This window comes from Carassius carassius, chromosome 32 (genome assembly GCF_963082965.1).
Source record: "Carassius carassius chromosome 32, fCarCar2.1, whole genome shotgun sequence".
Classification (NCBI taxonomy): domain Eukaryota; kingdom Metazoa; phylum Chordata; class Actinopteri; order Cypriniformes; family Cyprinidae; genus Carassius; species Carassius carassius.
This window is the reverse complement of record NC_081786.1, coordinates 29,715,367-29,734,526: the sequence shown is the minus strand read 5'-3', so window position 1 is coordinate 29,734,526 and position 19,160 is coordinate 29,715,367. Positions and strand designations below refer to the sequence as shown.

Genomic DNA, 19,160 nt, shown 5'->3' with positions numbered 1-19,160 from the left:
TGGTCGTCGACAGGTACCAGGAGGTGTGTAAGCAAGCAGTTGCATTACAAAAGTTCCTCTGGGTGGAAGGGGGCCTCTTGGCGGAAGATGCCCTCTCCGCATACCAGCCCCTCGTACTGTAAGGCTCAAAAACAGCTCTGGGCCAGGCACTTCTAAGCCCAAAACGGATCTCAGGGCAGTTACCGAAGCAAAGAATTACCGAAGCATCAGAGGGAGTATAGAGTGGTGTACACCGCATCACACAGTGTCCGTCTCACCTCAGTGCCCTCGAGAAGTCAGTCTGCCAACCCTGCCAGAGCTCCAGGGCACAGCTGCTTCCAGAGAGCGTTGCTCTCAGTTTCTTCAACCTGCAAGCGGTTGACCGATCTAGCTGCCTCTATAACACCAGAAGTCAGTCTCGAGAGACTGATTCCCATAGTAGATTATTTAGCAGCATGGAAACTACTGCCAAATGTATCTCGAAGTGTCCTGCACATGGTAGAAAAAGGCTATCGTATTCAGTTCGGCCCTCCACCGCCGAGATTCAATGGGGTTATTCCAACGTCGGTCGGACCCGAACAGACTTTGGTTATGGAACAGAAAATGAATACCCTATTAAGGAAGGAGGCCATTGAGGTGGTCCCTCCTCACGAGAGGGAATCCAGGTTTTACAGTGGTATTTCAGCGGTCGCCATCTGATGTGGCATATTAATTGTCTGGAGATGCTGGCCGTGTTTCAAGCACTGAAACACTTCCTCCCAGACCTAAGAGGTCACCATGTTTGGTGCACTGACAACACATCAGTGGTGTCCCTTGTACAAGCTGGTGACGCCACGCCCTTCCATTCGACAGATTGCACATGATATTCAGAGTTGCTCACGCTGGAGGCATTCCTCATAGTCTCGTTCCCTCGAGGAGCCATGGTTACTTGTTTAACCTGAGACGTTTTGTGTGAGGGGTAGGTTTAGGTGTAGGGTTAGGGGAAAGGGACAGAAAATACAGTTTGTACAGTAGAAAAACCATTACGTCTATAAAGAGTCCCTGTAAACCACATATGCCAATGTGTGTGTGCATGTGCGTGTTGAGGAGACTGTGTTTTTGGGTCAGCAGTGTTCTAGTCGGCTGTAAGCTCCTCTCTGTGCGTCAGCACTGTGTGTGTGTGTGTGTGTGTGTGTGTGATTAAGGGGGTAAACATCCTCCTAATCTCCTTAATAGATAGCACTTCACCCAACTGGCATTGAGTCAGCATGTGTACACAACAGTTACTTTCCCTTTCTGTCTTTAACATGTCTGATTTTAACTGCCAAAGAATGAAATATTTTCACACATGCAAAAAAAAAGTTAAGTTTTTTTTATTTTTTTTATTCTGTATTAGTTGAGGATAAACTTTAATTTGGATTTTTATTATGAAAGCTTGTAAAATAGCAGTAGTAATCATGAAGCTAAAGTGTACAGCTTTACCAATTGTACCACCAAACTTCATGGCCCCTTTTTATTTGTTAGTAAATAATAATCTGAAATGATAAATATGAATTTGGACAAGCACATGCTTTTTGCTCTGCCTCACTGACCTGGGATGTGTTTGGCCCAGCCGATGATGACCACCAGCTCACGGTCGGCCAGGTCACACAGTGTGGTAAGCGCTTTGATGTCGCTCTCAGGCATGGTTGGGTCTGGCATGGCATAGATCTTCTCCGGCTCTGCTACCAGCAGATGGGACACAATCTTCGTCACTGAGGATGAGGAGGAGGATCAAATAGAGTTACGATGATGTGAAATCACTTGGACACTGGAAACATGATAAAAAATATAGCATCAATTATTTGATTCAGCTTCACTGCAGAAATATTCACAAACTATTCATAATATATGTTTTCTGCAACTGTGTGTTCATATTCACACTCGTTAATAAATCATTGTAATTCATTATAGTATATTAAATATACTTTCATTTGTCACAGTCATGATTCATGATGTTTAACTGATCAGCAGTTTATCGAGCTTCAGCAAAAACACTGAATATTGATATACTGAGAATTTATAATAAAATTTTTATGCCATTGTTTGTGTATACTGATAAATATTAATAAACCATAACAACTAGGGATGTAACGGTTCACAGAAAAAAATCTAACCGTACAGTTCTCCACAAACGGTACAGCACGCGCTGGTACTGCGGTTTAACTTAAATATGACAATGCACCTGTAATATGGTTTGCTATAAATAACACGTAAAACAAACAGGGTTCGGCTAATATATGTTTCTGTTATTCTTATTTTTTCAATTTCTTATTTTTATTTTTTTTGACAGTATAGTTTTCGCCTAAACATTGCACATACCGAACCGCACTGAAACCGTGACTCTAAAACCATGAGTGTTGAAGCGTTCCACCCCTAATAATAACTCATTATAAAAGCTTCCAACCTGAAGTTATTAACACTAATTATGGTTAACTGATGAGTAGTTATGCATATTAATGGTGTCATGCTTATTATAAATATAATATAAAAAAAATTAATAAAATATAAGCAATATAATATAATATAATATAATCTTGATATCATGTTTAAGATTACAAAATGAAAGTTTTGTACTATGCTGAATGTTTGAATGTCTTTACACACAAATCCAATAACTGCACACATAAAATGCATCGAATGCAGTGCATTCAAAATATCCCAAATACATACTATACTATAAAAAAAAAAAAAACATTTGCAAACACCTTTGTCATAATATTAATTCATTTTTGAGTTATGTGTGTTAAATAGAGAATTGTGTGTTGTGATTTGCAAAAACATTTGAAAAGGCAGAGAATTAGTGCATGGTTTTGCAGATTTGGTGAGTGCTTCAGCTGTTTGAATGTCAGCTTTCAGAAACTGTGTGACAAGCAAAAATTTTGTGTATGAGCAGTTGAAAAAAAAGTGTAAGTGAACATGTATTGCATTCAAAGAAGTGTGATGTGAACATGTGAATTTTTTTTTCATTTAGAAATATAAGAAATGTGTGTGTGTGTGTGTGTCTGTCTGTCCTCACAGGGTTTTTTGGCTGGCGGTGGCAGTGTGAGCCCCAGGTAGGCTGTGTTTCCTGCATCCATTCTCCTCTTGTATTTCTGTCGGCCTCCTCGTACGCGATCTAGCCGTACACCTGATCAAACACAAACAATACATCACACACATAAACGCACTTTAAAATCAATAAACATTTCATCACATCTGTGAGCAAAATGTCCTTGAGTTTGAAGAACATAAACTTTTTTGAACATATGATGAGTGGTGTGAGAAACCAACCAACCAAAGCCATTTAAAGATGATTGCAAATGGCGCTTTTCCACTGCACGGCGCGACTCGGCTCAGTTTGTGTTTCCACTGCAGTTTAGCACCGCTTTAGAATAGGCAGGATTATTCACATCATTATAGTGGTGCAGCCTCTACTGCAGCGACTCCTGGAAAACTTTTCATCCTGTGTCTCCCCATCAAGCTCTCGCTGGATTTGCTCCTCTGCTATCAACAAGAGGAACATCTGTACTTCTTCAACAGACCACAAAACAGCCATTTTCTTGGTTGTTAAAACAGTTGCATTCGATCCTTCACTGGCTGTGCTGATTAAAATCTATCGGTTCTGTTTGTGTCGCAAGTTCAATGACGCAGGTAATGAAGATTCTCTCTGACCAATCAGTGATCAGCAGAGTTTACATGTCATGTTTTGGTAACGGTACGGTTCACTTGGAACCTCAACCGATGTGGGACTGAAAAAGTATCAGGTATCAGGTACAGTACCCAGTGGAAAACTCCCCAAAAGTGAACCATACCGAACCGTACCATGCCGTACCATGCAGTGGAAAAGCTCCAAAAGATGATGTCTGTGTCAAAGTTATGTAACACAAATCATTTAAAGCATGTCATCATATAGACACAGCTTCAACATTTAGTACATTATGTAATGCAACATAATAATTTAAGAGTATATTATTGATATACAGCATTAATATTATTGCTCTACATCATGCTTGTAGGAGACATGGGCACAACTGTAATTTTAATTATTGCAGATTTCAAAGCATTGTTCAATACTGTAAATAAAAGTCAAATAAATTGTTACTTTACTGTAATCTATCAGGACTTACTGAAGTCTGTTGTTGTTGTTGATGTTGACTGATTAATTAAAAAGCTCATACAGTACTTTTTAAAAACTTGTTTTACTTGAGATAAAATAAACTTTAACTGCTTTAAAACACTTAATAAAAAATGTAAACTTATTTTATTTTAGCGAGTTGCCAAGGCAGTTTTTTTTTTCATTTTCATTTAGTTTTGATGTACTAAACAAATTAAACCTGAAATAAAATGTAATACAAAATATAGACATTAAAAACTTAACACACAACAAAATTACTTAATCATTAACTGAAAAACATAAAAAACACAAAACGCAACAAAATTACTAAAACACTGAATAAAATATATATATATTATAATATTATTAAAAACTTTTATAGAATCTCAGTGATACAAAAATAACACTAAGAGATATTATACAAATAATACAAAGATATTAAACACACATTAACAAATACAATATTTATTTGAAGTGAAAGAATTTAGAAGATTTCTATTGCTCTGTGCTAATCTGTGTAAAATATGTACTATTTTAATATTCCTTTGCAATGGAGCTAGTATTTGCTTTGTGTTTTTCTGACACACACACACACACACACACACACACACACACACACAAACAAGCCTCTTTAGTAACATTATCAGAGTGTAAATAAATAGTTTCTCCTTTAAGGGAAATTTAAACCGAGGAACGAGCTGACAGATTCACCGACACAAAAACATACAAGCCTTAAAGTCCGACAGATGCTACTGAGGGAGCGAGGGATCAGCGGGATGAGTGCTGCGCTCTCAGCGTGTGACGGAGGTGTCAGGCCTCTATATGTGAACACTGAGCGCCTGCCACACATCTAAACAGATGAATATTTAACACAGGGTCAATGAACTCACAGACGGACCTTCTCCTTATTAAGCTTATCAATAGCACAGCAAAGAACGTTTATATATTTATATACAGCATCAGCCACAAAACTGGCCAGTTTCCACAATAAAACAATAGATATGTATAAAAGTACCTAAATCACACAAATATTATTGAAGTTTAGCATGTTTGTAACATACACTATAAACGCCACACTAACATTTATTAGCCAATTATTTGATAAGAATGCTTGTACATTTGTACACTACTCACCACTACTAAACTTGTAACACTATGACTGCATTTGAATCTATTTTGAAATTTGTTATACTGTACATGCAAACCAAAAATCAAGCTTTAAATCGATAAACTAGGCTGATTTTTGAGAACTGGGAAAGATAACAACTGAAACTGTGACTTAAAAGACCAAAGGTTTATGAATGAATAATTATTTTGGATTACTATGCATGTTGTGTTTTTATTTTCTCACAAAATGACATTTTCAGCTCAGTCTATTGAATTTTTTGGTAACAAACAGGAAATCTTACTGTGTTGACAAAATGACAATATAAGCAGCCTTTGTGTTATTTTTTTTCTATTTTAATTATTTATTGCTAAATATTAATGGGACATACAGTTATTTATTTATTTATTTTTAAACTAAAACAGTTTATTTATATTTATTTGGGGCTGACATGTTATGGTTATGACACTGGTTTTTTTTATTTTTCATTGTACATTGTACAAAAACTATTCCAATCTTTCTACTTCAAGTGTTACTTGCATTTCTTTGCAATTATTTATGAAATTTACTAGCAATTTATGAGCGAAAATTGTAAACCACAGACCATTTATATAGACAATTGCTTAAAAATATCTAAATTTTTATTGTACTATATTCATATTGCTTTTTAAAAAAAAAAAAACACATATGAGATCCTGAAGCACAAAAGCAGTCATAAGTAGCACGGGTATATTTGTAGCATTAGCCAAAAATTGTATGGTTCAAAAATAAATTTTTCTTTTATGCCAAAAATCATTAGGATATAAAAGTAAAGATCATGTTCCATGAAGATGTTTTGTAAATTTCCTACTGTAAATATATCAAAACTTAATTTCTGATTAGTAGTATGTATTGCTAAGAACTTTATTTGGACAACTTTAAAGATGATTTTCTTTTTCTTTTCTTTTTTTTCATCCTCAGGTTCCAGATTGTCCAGATTGTCAATAGTTATATCTCGACCAAATATTGTCATAGCATAACAAACCATACATCAATGGAAAGCTTGTTTATTCAGCTTTCAGCTGATGTATAAGTATCTAAAAACCTTTATGACTGTTTTTGTGGTCCAGGGTCACATATAAAACTCTGTCATCATACTATAGTTAATCCAAAAAACAAGCAAACAGTTAAAGTTCCCTGGCGGCTAAATTATTTCATCCCTCTACAACCACTGTGTCAGAGGAGGTTTGTGTGCCACTATAGCAAATTACACTCCAACAATTCTCCCTGCTCCTTCTTTATTGAACATTATAGAGTGTGAGATTAGAACAGGGATGAAGGAGAACAGAAAAACATTGAGTGGAGAAAAGGAGTCCATTTAGCATCCATAATCAGCCGACAATTGAGAGCAGCAACGTACGTGCAAGACACTGTTGCGTCATTTACGAACAGTGTAACTCAGATGCAATTGCCGCAGCCTCAAGAATGTTCATCTGACGCTTTGCATTTTCAACATTTCCCAAAAATGTACAACTTCAGAATATGTACTGCTAATTGCATTTAATCTGAGTTATAATGTCTATTTCATCAAAATGTGCAACAAAGAGCAGTGACAACAAACTGCATTATCTTTTTAGAAGCCAAATTGGGAGATTTCTTTTTCTTATACAAATTATTTGATTCCCTAGAAACATAAATCTGATTAGGATTGTCTTTCAATTTCCTGACACTGACAACCCACTAACCTAATTACCCGCTGGTCCCTGTAGTCCTACTCTTCCTCGCAAACTCCGGGAGATCATTTGATGGTTGCTAAGTCGCAGTAAAATCTCATTTCTCCTAACTACAATTCTAATATTTTATTGATACTCACAGACGGTTGGGAGCGAGATGAAATGATTTTGAATTATGCTAAAGATTGGAATGACTAAATACACGGTAAGTATAATTTAAATCTGGGCCAAATGGTTTGACTTAACAAGCTTATTTTACCTAAAGGACATCACTTTAGTGTTAAACAAAGGCATATTCTTGTTCTTGAAATTCTCATACCAACAAATCTGGAATATAATGCTAATGTTACTAACGTTAAATAGATTAAATACAAAATGGTCTAGTTTTGCTAATGAAAATGGAAAATGTCCATGCTGAAACTAGTCTCAGCAGGTTAAGTTAGTTTCCCCAAACCATTTTAAAACATCAAACTAGGTCAGCTAAAAGCAGCAAACCACCTTAGTCTGGTTTAAACTTTTTTTATTATTATTTTTTTTGTACTGTATATGGTTTTCTTTAAAGATCTTGTGGACTGGGATTCAGATGGAAAAACGCTCCATGTCACATGCTGCCATCAGCCATTGTGTGAAGATTTAGAGGTACATAGATGCCTGTTTTAATTAGAATAGTAACTTTCATAATTGAACAGATGCTGGCAGGATTTAAACCTTGGTACTTTCTAGTTTCCCGTTATACCTGGAGCAAGAGAGGTCAGCGTGAGAATAAGTGAGGGAAAGAGATGAAAGAAAAAGGCTTATTTGTAATGGAGACCTTTAGATTGCAACCTTAACTGGTTCAATCAGTACAACATGTATTGTGAAATTACACCTATACAGTCAAATGAAAAACGTTTTTACAGTTTTATCTGCATTGTGAACTAGAGGATGAGACTCATAGGTGCATGCTATTCCAATGCAAAACAAATGTTTGTCTTCAAAGTTTTTTATTAAAAAAGTAGTAACTTTCACACCTGTATTCAAACCCAATTTGAAAGCCCTACATTGGGTGTCAACCCTTTTTGTTTCTCGCTGTATGTGGAAGTAAAATGAGTTATGAATGCCATTTCATGTTAATGTTAAGACAATGAGAGCACAGAACGCATCTTTTCGATGAGTTAATTTGCTGCTTACGCCACATGAGAGGATCTGTCTAATGGACGGATCAGTGTATCATGAGGTCTTTCAGACCCTATGGTAACACTTTATTTTAAGGACCAATTCTCACTAAGTGGCATGCATATTACTAGCATAGTGGCTGTTTATAAGTAATTATAAAGCACATATTAATGCCTTATTCTACATGGACATATTTTAGATGACTTAATCCTTAAACCCCTTCCTTAAACTTAACAAAGACCTTACTATTAATAAGCAGAAAATTAGTTGTTTATTGAGACAAAATTTGTGGTTAATAGTGGGAATTTGACCATAAAATGTGTCTGAAAAAAAAATGTTATGTAAAACGGAATGTTATTGATGTCTGAGGATGAGACTCATGCATGTTATTCCAAAAGACAAGCAAATGTTTGTATTCATAATGTTTCATTAAACAAGTAAACAACTTGTTCTTTCTCACTGCAGTTAAATGTGGAAGTAAAACGAGTTACGAATGCCATTTCATATTGATGTTAAGACAAGCACAATTTCTCATGCTCCTCACACCACATCTGATTTGTAATGGATGGTGTATCATCTTTAGATCACTGGTCCAATCTGGTGTTGAAAAGATGTAGCTACACAGTCCAAACAGATCCTACTAGACCAAGAATGTTTTTCATAGTTTTGTGTGTGAACTGGATGATTAGTCACATCTGTTAGTGACATTTGAGGATGAAACTCATGTATGTTATACATAATAAATAATAAAGTAATAAATAAAGTAATATATTTTCCCACCAGTATTCAATCCCAACTTGAAAGCCCTACATTGGGCGCCAGCTTTTCTGTTTCTTGCTGTAATTAAGAAAAGTAAAATGAGTTGTGAATGACTTTTTATATTGACACTAAGAGCAGTGAATGCATCTTTTGGACGATTTCACATGCATGAGAGGAATGAGTGACTCAGACTGGAATATCTTCAATGAAATACGAGAGCGATTCATTTCTGAAAGCAAGTGTGCTTTATGGCGCTGACCGCCGCTGATTCACAGCGAGTGGATCTCAAATGTCGTTTCTTCAAAGAGACCGTGGCAGTATGGGAGAGAGAAGGCTTAGGGCCAGCGCGGAAAGCATCTGAGTGTGGATTAGCCCTCAGGCCAGTGACTGCGCGAGGGTCAGCTGACCCCAGGCTCCTTTTCCTCTCGCAAAACAACAGTACTCTCCTGAGCAAAGCCCTTACAAAAGGGCCTGTCCACACTCCTGTCGGGGGTTTGCTGGACTTGGCAGGGGCCCTTATTTTTGGTGGTCTCACCTGTTCATCTGGGCGAGGGGAAAGTGTCAGCATGGCTGGGATGGTTGGCAGTGCCTCATGGAGCTTAGGCTGACCTGTTTTTAGCTAGGAAATTCACAGGGCCATGTCCTAAGGCCACGGTGAACTCTACCTTTCATGGCTGCCGACATCCCCCATCTGAACAGGCCCCGCATCAGCACTATTTCAAACAGCCCTGCGTTTGGCAGTTTGGCATTTTTCCTCAGGAACGGTGATGAGAGATATGGCGAGCCGACCACAGAGCTGACATCTAACCCAAAAACATCTGTGCCGCAGCTTCCTCGAGCACAGCCGGACCCAATCAGGCACTCTTCCCAAAGATGGTGCCAACAAAAGAAGAAACTCATGCACTACAATCTGCCAATCTGCCAAAGGACAACTGAATGTTTATCGCTGTAGGTTGATGCACTTTCTGGAAAAACATAAAAATCTGACCTTTAGGAGTACAACTCATCCTCAAAGGGATACCTTTACCCCTGCAAAATGTATAGTAGTTCCTTAATATGCACCTTTTAGAGGTAGAAAGGTACAAAGTTGTCTCATTATGAGTACTGCCCCCGTGACAAGCTCCTAAAAGTACAAATTTGGGGTATTTTTCTTCTGAAAATTTCTTCAATTCAACTGTAAAAAAAAAAAAACAGACCTATGTTTTGTCTAGGTAGCAATGTTGTTTTGAAACATCCTAAATGGCAGAGGTGGAAAGTAACGAATTACATTTACTCGCGTTACTGTAATTGAGTAGCTTTTTTGTGTACTTCTACTTTTTTAAGTATTTTTTTTAATCTGTAATTTTACTTTTACTTAAGTATATTTTGTTTGAAGTATTGTACTTCGCTACATTTTAAAACACATTAATTACTGAGTAAAAAAAAATCGCTCCCTGGAAGGTATGGCAAACTGGCGCTAAAATCACAAGAAAGATGCAGACGGACAAAACAGGCGTTAGTGGTGCAGACACCGCTGAAAACGAAACCCCGTCATATTCTGAAGTTGAACTCAAGGAAATGAAGTGAACCCCTGGCCATATGTATGCTCTATTATGCTGTGTATGCTGTGCTTGCCTAGGAAGACCAAACTAGCAGCTTATAAAATCTCGACAAGACATCAACCCCACGTAAGCATATAGAGGTGAGCTAAATAATTGCGTCATTGCATTGGTGGTTAAAATGGTGCTTTGACATTTTAGCAAGAGGTTTTGCACAAATTAGCCAAAAAGACTGGTGCGGAGTGTGCGATATATATTGTCTGCGATAATATCATAATTGTTGTTTTAATGATGTACGCGCGCATTTAGAGTGTTCTTTCACTGTGTGATTCAGTCTGTTGAAATGCATTTAGAATGAAATCAATCAAAATCATTTAGAATCAAAATCACACAAAGAATACTGTCTTTTCCTCTAAAAATCATAATCACACACATATATATATATATATATATATATATATATATAATATATATATATAGATCAGTGGGGATTTCTTTAAGACTGCAAGGGAAGCTCAGCTTCCCCTCTAATGTAAAAAAAACCCAACGGTCAAATATGTACTATTGTGTATTGTGTTAATCAGCTACATGTCGGCTGACTCGATTTTCTTCTCATACATTCCCGTAGCGTCACAGTGCATTTCCCTGTTGAAGCCGAGCGTCCATTGACTTCGATGGGGCTGCTTTGAACAGTTTTTTTCAGTGCTCCGAAGCTAGACGGTCATTGGATAAATGCTGCGATTATGTCCCGCCCACGGACGCTCAGCGTCTCTGGAGGTGAATGAAGACTGGGCTTCCGCGTGATGATTGGAGGATCTGTCGATCTCCTTTTGACTGACAGCGGTCTGCACCATAAGAAGTCGGCGAAGCTGTTTCACGCTCAGTCCCATGATCGCGGATTTCTCAAGTGTATTCGAAAGACAAACTGCGGCAATATTTCTTGATATTTGTAAAATGCAGAACCACCACAAAATTAAATTGGTAACTAAGACAGATTGAAAATGTGCGCGCGCACACACACACACACACACACACACACACACACACACACACACACACACTATAGCCATCTAGTGGTTAAAGTGATTTATTACAATTTTTAAACTGAATTTCCCCAAAAATGGGCAAAAATCTTACATTAAACCTTATAAAATTATCCATGGTATCCCCATGTATGAAAGTTAGAAATCTGGGTCTTTTATGAAGTGAATTTTACCTGAAATGCTTTTTTCTTTTTTTGTAAAAAAAAAAAAGCCTATTTAAATAAATATTTATTTATTTATAGAAATGTAAAAGATTTAAATCCTCCAAAAACTGTACAAAGTTTAGTAAAAACATAAATGAACAGAGTAAAATTATATTTGTAAAAAATTTAAATATTTTACTATTACAAAATGAAATGTTATTGTCTGGGGTCAAAAAGACCCCGAGTGTCACTACAAATGAAGACCATCAGAGGGTTATAATGTAGGCCGAAAATGAGCTTCCCCTCTTTGAAAGACCAGCAGCCGCCACTGATATATATATATAAATATATATATATATATATATATATATATATATATTTTTTTTTTTACAACAGGACAGTAAACTAAGAGACTTGCGTTTTAGACACCATATTGCCATTGTTTTTGCTCTATTTCTACAACAAAAATTTATTCCAAACACAGCCACCAAAGCAAAATTTTGCATCTCTGAGCAACATGACAGTGTTTCGTTTCTGAATGAATCAACTGTTTAAATGATTTGGTTCAATCGCAATGACTCACTTATTAACAGTGACTTGCTGACACATACTGGCCATTTTAATTTCACATTTAAAGTATCTTTTGATTTTTTTTTTTTTTATAATTAAGTTTTTATAATTTCAAATGAGTATTCAACATTTTATGTCTGGCATATCAAAACATTATTCATGCATTTGTAACTGCAGGTTAAATGCATTCTTGTCCTGCACTAAACAGTGTAATACATCTAAATGCCACGTCCGATGAAGCTTTTGCATTTCCTCTGTATTGAAAAGATGAGTTTGTTGATACTGATTTGCCAGATAACAGCCCAAATGTTTTATTATTCTAAATAACTGATTCCTTTAATTAAAAACAACTAGTTTGAGATTAATAGACCTATCCCAGGGGTGTCAAACTCAGTTCCTGGAGGGCCATAGCCCTAACCCTGCTCCAGCACACATATCATGTAGTTTTCAAATAAACCTAAATGATTAGATTAGCTGGATCAGGTGTGTTTAATTAGGGTTATATCTAAACTGTGCAGGACTGTGGCCCTCCAGGAACTGAGTTTGACACCCTTGGTCTGTCCCATTTTTGACTCCCTCCCACTGGTTAAAATGTAACTAAGTAATTTTTACTCTGAGTAAATTTTAAATGAGCTACTTTTTACTTTTACTTGAGTGGATTTTTTAGACTGGTACTTTTACTTGTACTTAAGTAAAATTTCATTAATGTAATGGTACTTTTACTTGAGTAGAATATTTTTGTACTCTTTCCACCTCTGCTAAATGGTAAAACAACCATAAACACCACAATTTAAACAAATTACAGTTCAAATCATATAACTTTTCAGAAAAAAAATAATTACTGTAAAAAAAAATAATGACTATGCATCTCACATGATTGGTCTGAACAAAAGCGGCAGACGGGTTGCATCGAAATGCAAATTCACTTATGGAAAAGCAGAAATACAGTGGTCACCCCATGCACAAAGCACCGCTGTGCTTAAAATGATTTGGCCTCATACGTTGGCAATGCCATCAAAACTGTTTTGAATACAGTCAGTTCCCTTCAGATATACATTTATCTAGTGGCCTGACTCCACTGATGGCACATGAATGGCGTTAAATGTCAGACAGGTGATGAGTTTGCAGGTATGTTCTGAGATAGATCTGTCCAGCGGAGAAGTGTATTACACATCAAAATGGACTCTGTTTACTTTGTTTTTGTTTCCTGCGTAATCTCAACATGTTGGCACACATGAACCATCCAACAGGCCAGAGCTCCAACATCCACACATCATATCTAATTTATAATCTTTTTTTTTTTTTATCACACCCAAACATCCTTCCCCACACAGATGATTTGACTCATGATTTATTAAATTCAGTACGTGTCTCCACTGTCTTTAAACTGTGAGTGTGTGTTTTGTGATCAAGCAGTCATCTGTCTCCCTGTTGAGATGATCTAGAGTGTGTCGTCCTTGTCCAGCAGTGATCTAGGCTCTCTGGTGGAAAACACATGTTCACGCCTGTGGTAATCCTCTCACCTGTTCAGAGAGGCCTCGAGGGAAACCACCGCCACACACACACACGGTTCACACACTCGGATATGTGTCTTATATGGAATCACTCACATTAAAGGTGCTCTAAGCGATGCCGGGAGTCGTAACTTCTTGTTGACGTTCAAATTGTTGTCAAACAAAACGGAGGCTAGCTAGACCCTCCCTCCTCCTCATCCATGCACTAACCCCCCAAACCCCACCCCCAAATCTTTCTTGTCGGTTATTGGCTGGAACAGTTTGTTATGTTTCGTGGTGCGGGTGAGCCCAGTTTGTTTTTCTTGTTGTTTGTGGAGCCTGTGGTGTCTAGAGAGACCCCGTTTTTTTACAGTGTGTTCAGGGGACAAGCAGCTAGCGGATAGTGAGGAGATGTTTGCTGGACGTGACAAAAAATGTTTTGGCCTAAAAAAATGTGTGACATCACTTAGAGCACCTTTAAATGAGCATTCAGTCGTCATTTATTCACACTCATGTGAATTTGGCAGAATGTCCAACAAACGTGAAAATAAGAGGCAAGCTTCTTTGTCTTCTTTTTGACAGTATAAATCACTGTCCACGTTCACTGTAGTTCTTTGTGAGGAAAACAAAAACACAAGGTCAGAATAACATGTGGGTAATTAATTATTATTTATTTTTTTAAGTAACCATTTGATCTTATTGCTGTTGTGTATATAATGTCACAAACACTAAAAAGTGCAAATAATATTCTTCTGATGTCCAAAGCCAGTATATCAGACACATATTGAGGCACGTGGTGCAGGATGGTTTATTTTTTCTCCAGTGGACAAACACATAATTCTCTAAAGATTTTAAGGCAGACAGAAATCATCCGTCTAGATGAGGCTTGAGAATGTGAGAGATGTGAGTCTTGTGGGTTTAAAGAGTCTTTGGATTACGTCAGTGTAATCTCTCAATAGTATCAGCTCCTTTCTTCCCAGCTCCGATTCGCTTCCATTGATCAGAGGAAAAAACCTGTAGTCCCTGATATCTGAGTCCTCTTATTGATCACTTCCTGTTTTGAGGGAACGGAGCGGTTCAGGATTATGCAGTAAATGTCACGACTGAAAACATCCTTTGCTCAGAAAACACGGCTTATAAACTCTTCAGTTTTATTAACTTTGATATTATTATTCTGGCATTACTGAATAAAGTAATTTTTATCTCTTCTGTACTACTCAATTATGGGTGATAAATACACCTGTGAATAAGCAAAACAAAATATAATTTTATATTAAAACAGACAATGTTGCTAATTATGTATTGTTTTATCAGTATCTATTTTAATAGTTATTTCTTTACCCTAAATAGTAAAGTACACAAATTTGTCTCAGCTACAGCTCAAAATTTGTGGGTGTAATTATTATCTGTTTCTGAAAAAGTGTTTTATGATCATCAATGCTGCATTTATTTGATCATAAATACAGTAAATATAGTTATATTGTGAAATATTATAATATTTAAATAGCGTTTTTCTCAGTGAATACTGTATTTGTTAAAAAATAATTTATTTCTGTGATGCACAGCTGTATTTTCAGCATCATTCCTCCAGTCTTCAGTGTCACATGATCTTCAGAAATCATTCTGATATGATGATTTGCCGCTCAAGAAACATTTTTGGTTATTATCTATGTTCAATACAAAAGTGTGGAGAGACGCTCTTTCTTCAGGTTTGTCTCTGGTAAACACAGCGTGAGAATTTGCGGTACATCCTCAAATAGAAAGGAGAGTTTCTGACAGTTCATGCAGGTGCTGTCCTGTCCTGTAAAGTTATGATTCGGTGAGATATCTGCATTAAGCGTGTGACCTTCGTTCGTCTCACAGCTGCTCGGCCGTGGCTCTGGTCGTATGGGGAGGGTAGACATGGACAGACGTGACCCACTGCCGCTCATTTCCCTGTCGCCTTGAAAGGCCTGATTGATTTGGCGCTCACGTAGAGTCGGATCGGAGACAGACAGTGACCTTGCACATGAGGAGGGACGAGGGATGGCCAACAAGATGCCTGTTCATGTCATCATATTTTTATGAACATTTTTATAATGTTGAAAAAGCTAATTAAACTCTCAACACTAACACAGAACTGAAGTGGTTTTGCAGATGTTCAGTAAAATGTGGACTGACAGTAAGAAAGTGTTAGAAATTATAATTTCTGAAGAGTAAAAGACAAACCCAGCCAGTTTGTAAAAAATCTTGTGTGCTTACACAGGGCATCTAAGTCATGTTTAGTGCTGTCTGAAGTTTTCTTATTGTTGTCCTTAAATAATCCTTATATTGTATTACATCAGGGCTAAAAAAAATGACAGTAAAACATTTATATTGTTAGAAAACATTTCTAGTTCTTTTTGAACTTTCTATTCACCTAATACAGTTTCCATAAAAATATTGTGCAGCACAACTGTTTTCAACATTGCTAATAATCAGAAATGTTTCTTGAGCAGTAAATCATCATATTATTCTGATTTCTGAAGATCATGTGACACTGAAGACTGGAGGAATGATGCTGAAAATACAGCGGAGCATCACAGAAATACATTACACTTTAACACAGATTCACACAGAGAACAATCCTAAATCCTATTAAATAGGATTTTAAATCCTAATAATATTTTATATTTTTTATTACATTTCTTGAACAAATACATGCAGCCTTGGTAAGCAGAATATACTTATTTCAGACATATTAAAAACAAAATATCTACAGAATTGTTCACTGCTAACATCTCAAAGCCTGCAGAGACGTGCACTGATGTCATTGTTGCCGTCTGCTCCTTCATCTTATTGTTTAAGCTCTAATTTTTGCCTCGACACAGGTGATTCATTTCTGACAATCCCTCCCTATTTTCTGGGCTCTTATTCCTGCAGATAATATATTTGCATGAATTTTTCATCAGCGAGTAATGCGATTCATTCTCGGTGTCTCGTGCAGTGGAGAGATTCCGTTACTTCATTCAGCTCCATATAGACAGAAGAGCTTTCACAGATGGATTGTGGGTGAACTACACACATTACATTTCAGACCTGCTTTAAATCCAGCCTGGACACACATGCTCTTACGTTATCAGTGTGCATAAAAACATGCATTCACTGCATTAACATGAATGCCTTGAGACATGAAAAAAGGGGAAAGTAAGAGAGAAATAAATATCTGTGAGCACATTTAATTGTCACTTATGTCCCACATGGCAGGACTTTAAAAAAGCATCCTCAGGAAGAGAGCTGAGATGTTCGGAAAACATTTAGCAGATCAATACGCCGGGGCTGAGAGCGTGTGCTCTGGGACAGAAGCCTTTCCAGTCGGAATACTGTTACACTTCTATTAGTCAGGCACACGGATCGACCTATTCAGCATATTTCTCTCTCTCTACCCAAGAGGCACAATTATTTACTGCATGTGAGCGCGACTTGTGCCAGCAGCCCCTCAGGTCCAGCACTCTGACACCAGCCAACAACATTTACGAGTCTAACATGGCTTGTGTGTCTGTGGCAAGTGCTGCGCTCGGCTCTGATCACTGTCGTGTGGTTGATGGAGTCAGTACATACCGTGTGACTGATTTAAAGGCCAACAAATGACATTACAAAGTAAAATGTGACCTAATGAAAGATCTGCTGAGGTGAACGGAAAAACATACTTCACACATGAACGTGAAAGAGAGCGATACGCAAGCTCAATGTCAAACGCTTGCATGTTAGGAAATGAAAATGATTGAGAACGTGATTTGTAATGAACAGCAGGTACAGGCAATAAGTTCAGCAAATATTATGTTCATCCTCTTCGTATTTTAGTTTTTTTCTTTGATTTTAAATAGATTTGTTCATGCCGGTGCTACTGTTAACCAAAAGTAGAACTCAAACTACGGCTATTAAAAAAAGTAGTTAACTAAATAAAATAAAATGTAAATATTTGATGGAAAAAAAAAAAAAATACTACAAAATGTCTTTATGGAATAAAATGACAGAAAATAATAAAAGTTACGAACAAATATTATTTGTAAACTATAAAGTTACTTAAACATTGAAGTACTACAATTACTAAAACTAAACCTTTAATAATAAAGCTAAAAAGAAATTTGCATATAAAAAACTAAGAAAAATGAGACAACAAAAGCACAGTAAAATTACTAACATGAAAACTGAAAAAGTTAATTTAAAATAACATAAATTGTTTCAATAATACTGTATATAAATATTAAAATAACACTAAAATAACACTTGTTGATGGTTTTTGAGGATGAGGGTGTCACAAAACCTGTCCATGTTCATGTCAATTTTTGACATCTAATCTTCAATGCCAAAAACATAAGATAAGAGACGTGTTTCTCCTCATTATAAAACCCAATCTTTCTTATTTTCCTATGCACAAATAGCAGTCTCTTTTAGAATCTATGAAAAGAATCTAGAATCTTTAAAAAGTTCAAGAAATCAATCAGATTGTTGCATAAATACATCAAAGCAACACATAATTTCCATAATTTGATTTTAAGGTTTGATGTAATTATTAATAAAGTCGAGAAAAGTTTAGGCCCTTGACTGGGCTTAACCTAACCCTAAATTATCTACCCTTGTACAAAATTTAATGAAGTGACCATCTATCCAGATCTAAGAGGACACTAAACTAATATAGTTTTTAGAAATATTTTGAATTAGTTGCATTTACATATATTAAAATAAGATAACATTTTAGTAATTTTTCAAATTTTAGTATTTGTTTTATTATAAATTTGTAATAAAATTAAATAGAAATAAAATAAGCTTTATTATTACTGTATCGATTGTCAAAAACGGAATATCGATATAAAAAGAAAAATTCAATTCATCAAAAATTCAAGATTCGGGGCAGTTCTTTCGTTTTGAGTTCGTATCCCGACAGCTAGATAGCAGTCTTCATCTCTGAGCTTAAACAGTGACAGGAAATACTAGCATTAAGGCACGCCACTGTCGTTAGCATTAATATAGTTCGATGCCAGTACTGGAGGATGAAATAATTGTTCCAGTTCCCACCTCAGTGTACAAAGCTGAAGTGTGAAGTCATTTGGTCTTTTGGGTAAAACGTCCACCCCGGGACCGCGGCACGGATGGAACCTCTGCAACTGCAGTTTTCATTGATGTTAAGCAGATTAAGGGCCCTATCTTGCACCCAGCGCAATTGACTTTGTACACTGACGCAAGTAGCATTCCTATTTTGCACCGGCGCAAAGCGGACTTTTCCCTCCACAGACGCACGTTGTCAAACTACAGATTGAACTTGCGCTCCCTGGGCGGGTCGGCGCAAAAAAGAAGGCGTGATCCGGCGCAAATAGTCCCTGATGCTATCTTGCAGTTCAATAAAACGTTTGCGCAACTAACCAAAAAAAACCTGGTCTAAAGTCAATGGCATGTTATCAGATGCTATTTTAAGCACGCAATGGCCATAGTGTAGCGTGTGTGCGTGCATTCCTCTCCAGACTTCACAAGGCAATGTGATTAAGTTAGTAAAATAATTTAATTATCTTGGCATCATTATCGATGATAAA

General features: G+C 36.7%; 1 protein-coding gene across 4 annotated transcripts in view; it reads right to left on the bottom strand.

Annotated features, from left to right (window-relative positions):
• LOC132113105 (steroid hormone receptor ERR2-like) overlaps positions 1–19,160 on the bottom strand; it is a 99,746-nt gene that overhangs the window by 40,276 nt on the left and 40,310 nt on the right. For 3 of the 4 annotated variants that reach the window (XM_059520934.1, XM_059520933.1, XM_059520935.1), the window contains exons 4-5: positions 3,017–3,127; positions 1,551–1,712 (exon numbers count right to left, since the gene is read on the bottom strand). In XM_059520934.1, coding sequence (XP_059376917.1) covers positions 1,551–1,712; positions 3,017–3,127 — 273 coding nt within the window. Of the gene's footprint in view, positions 1–1,550; positions 1,769–3,016; positions 3,128–19,160 lie in introns of those variants that run through there. The other variant, XM_059520936.1, reaches the window with a different exon arrangement.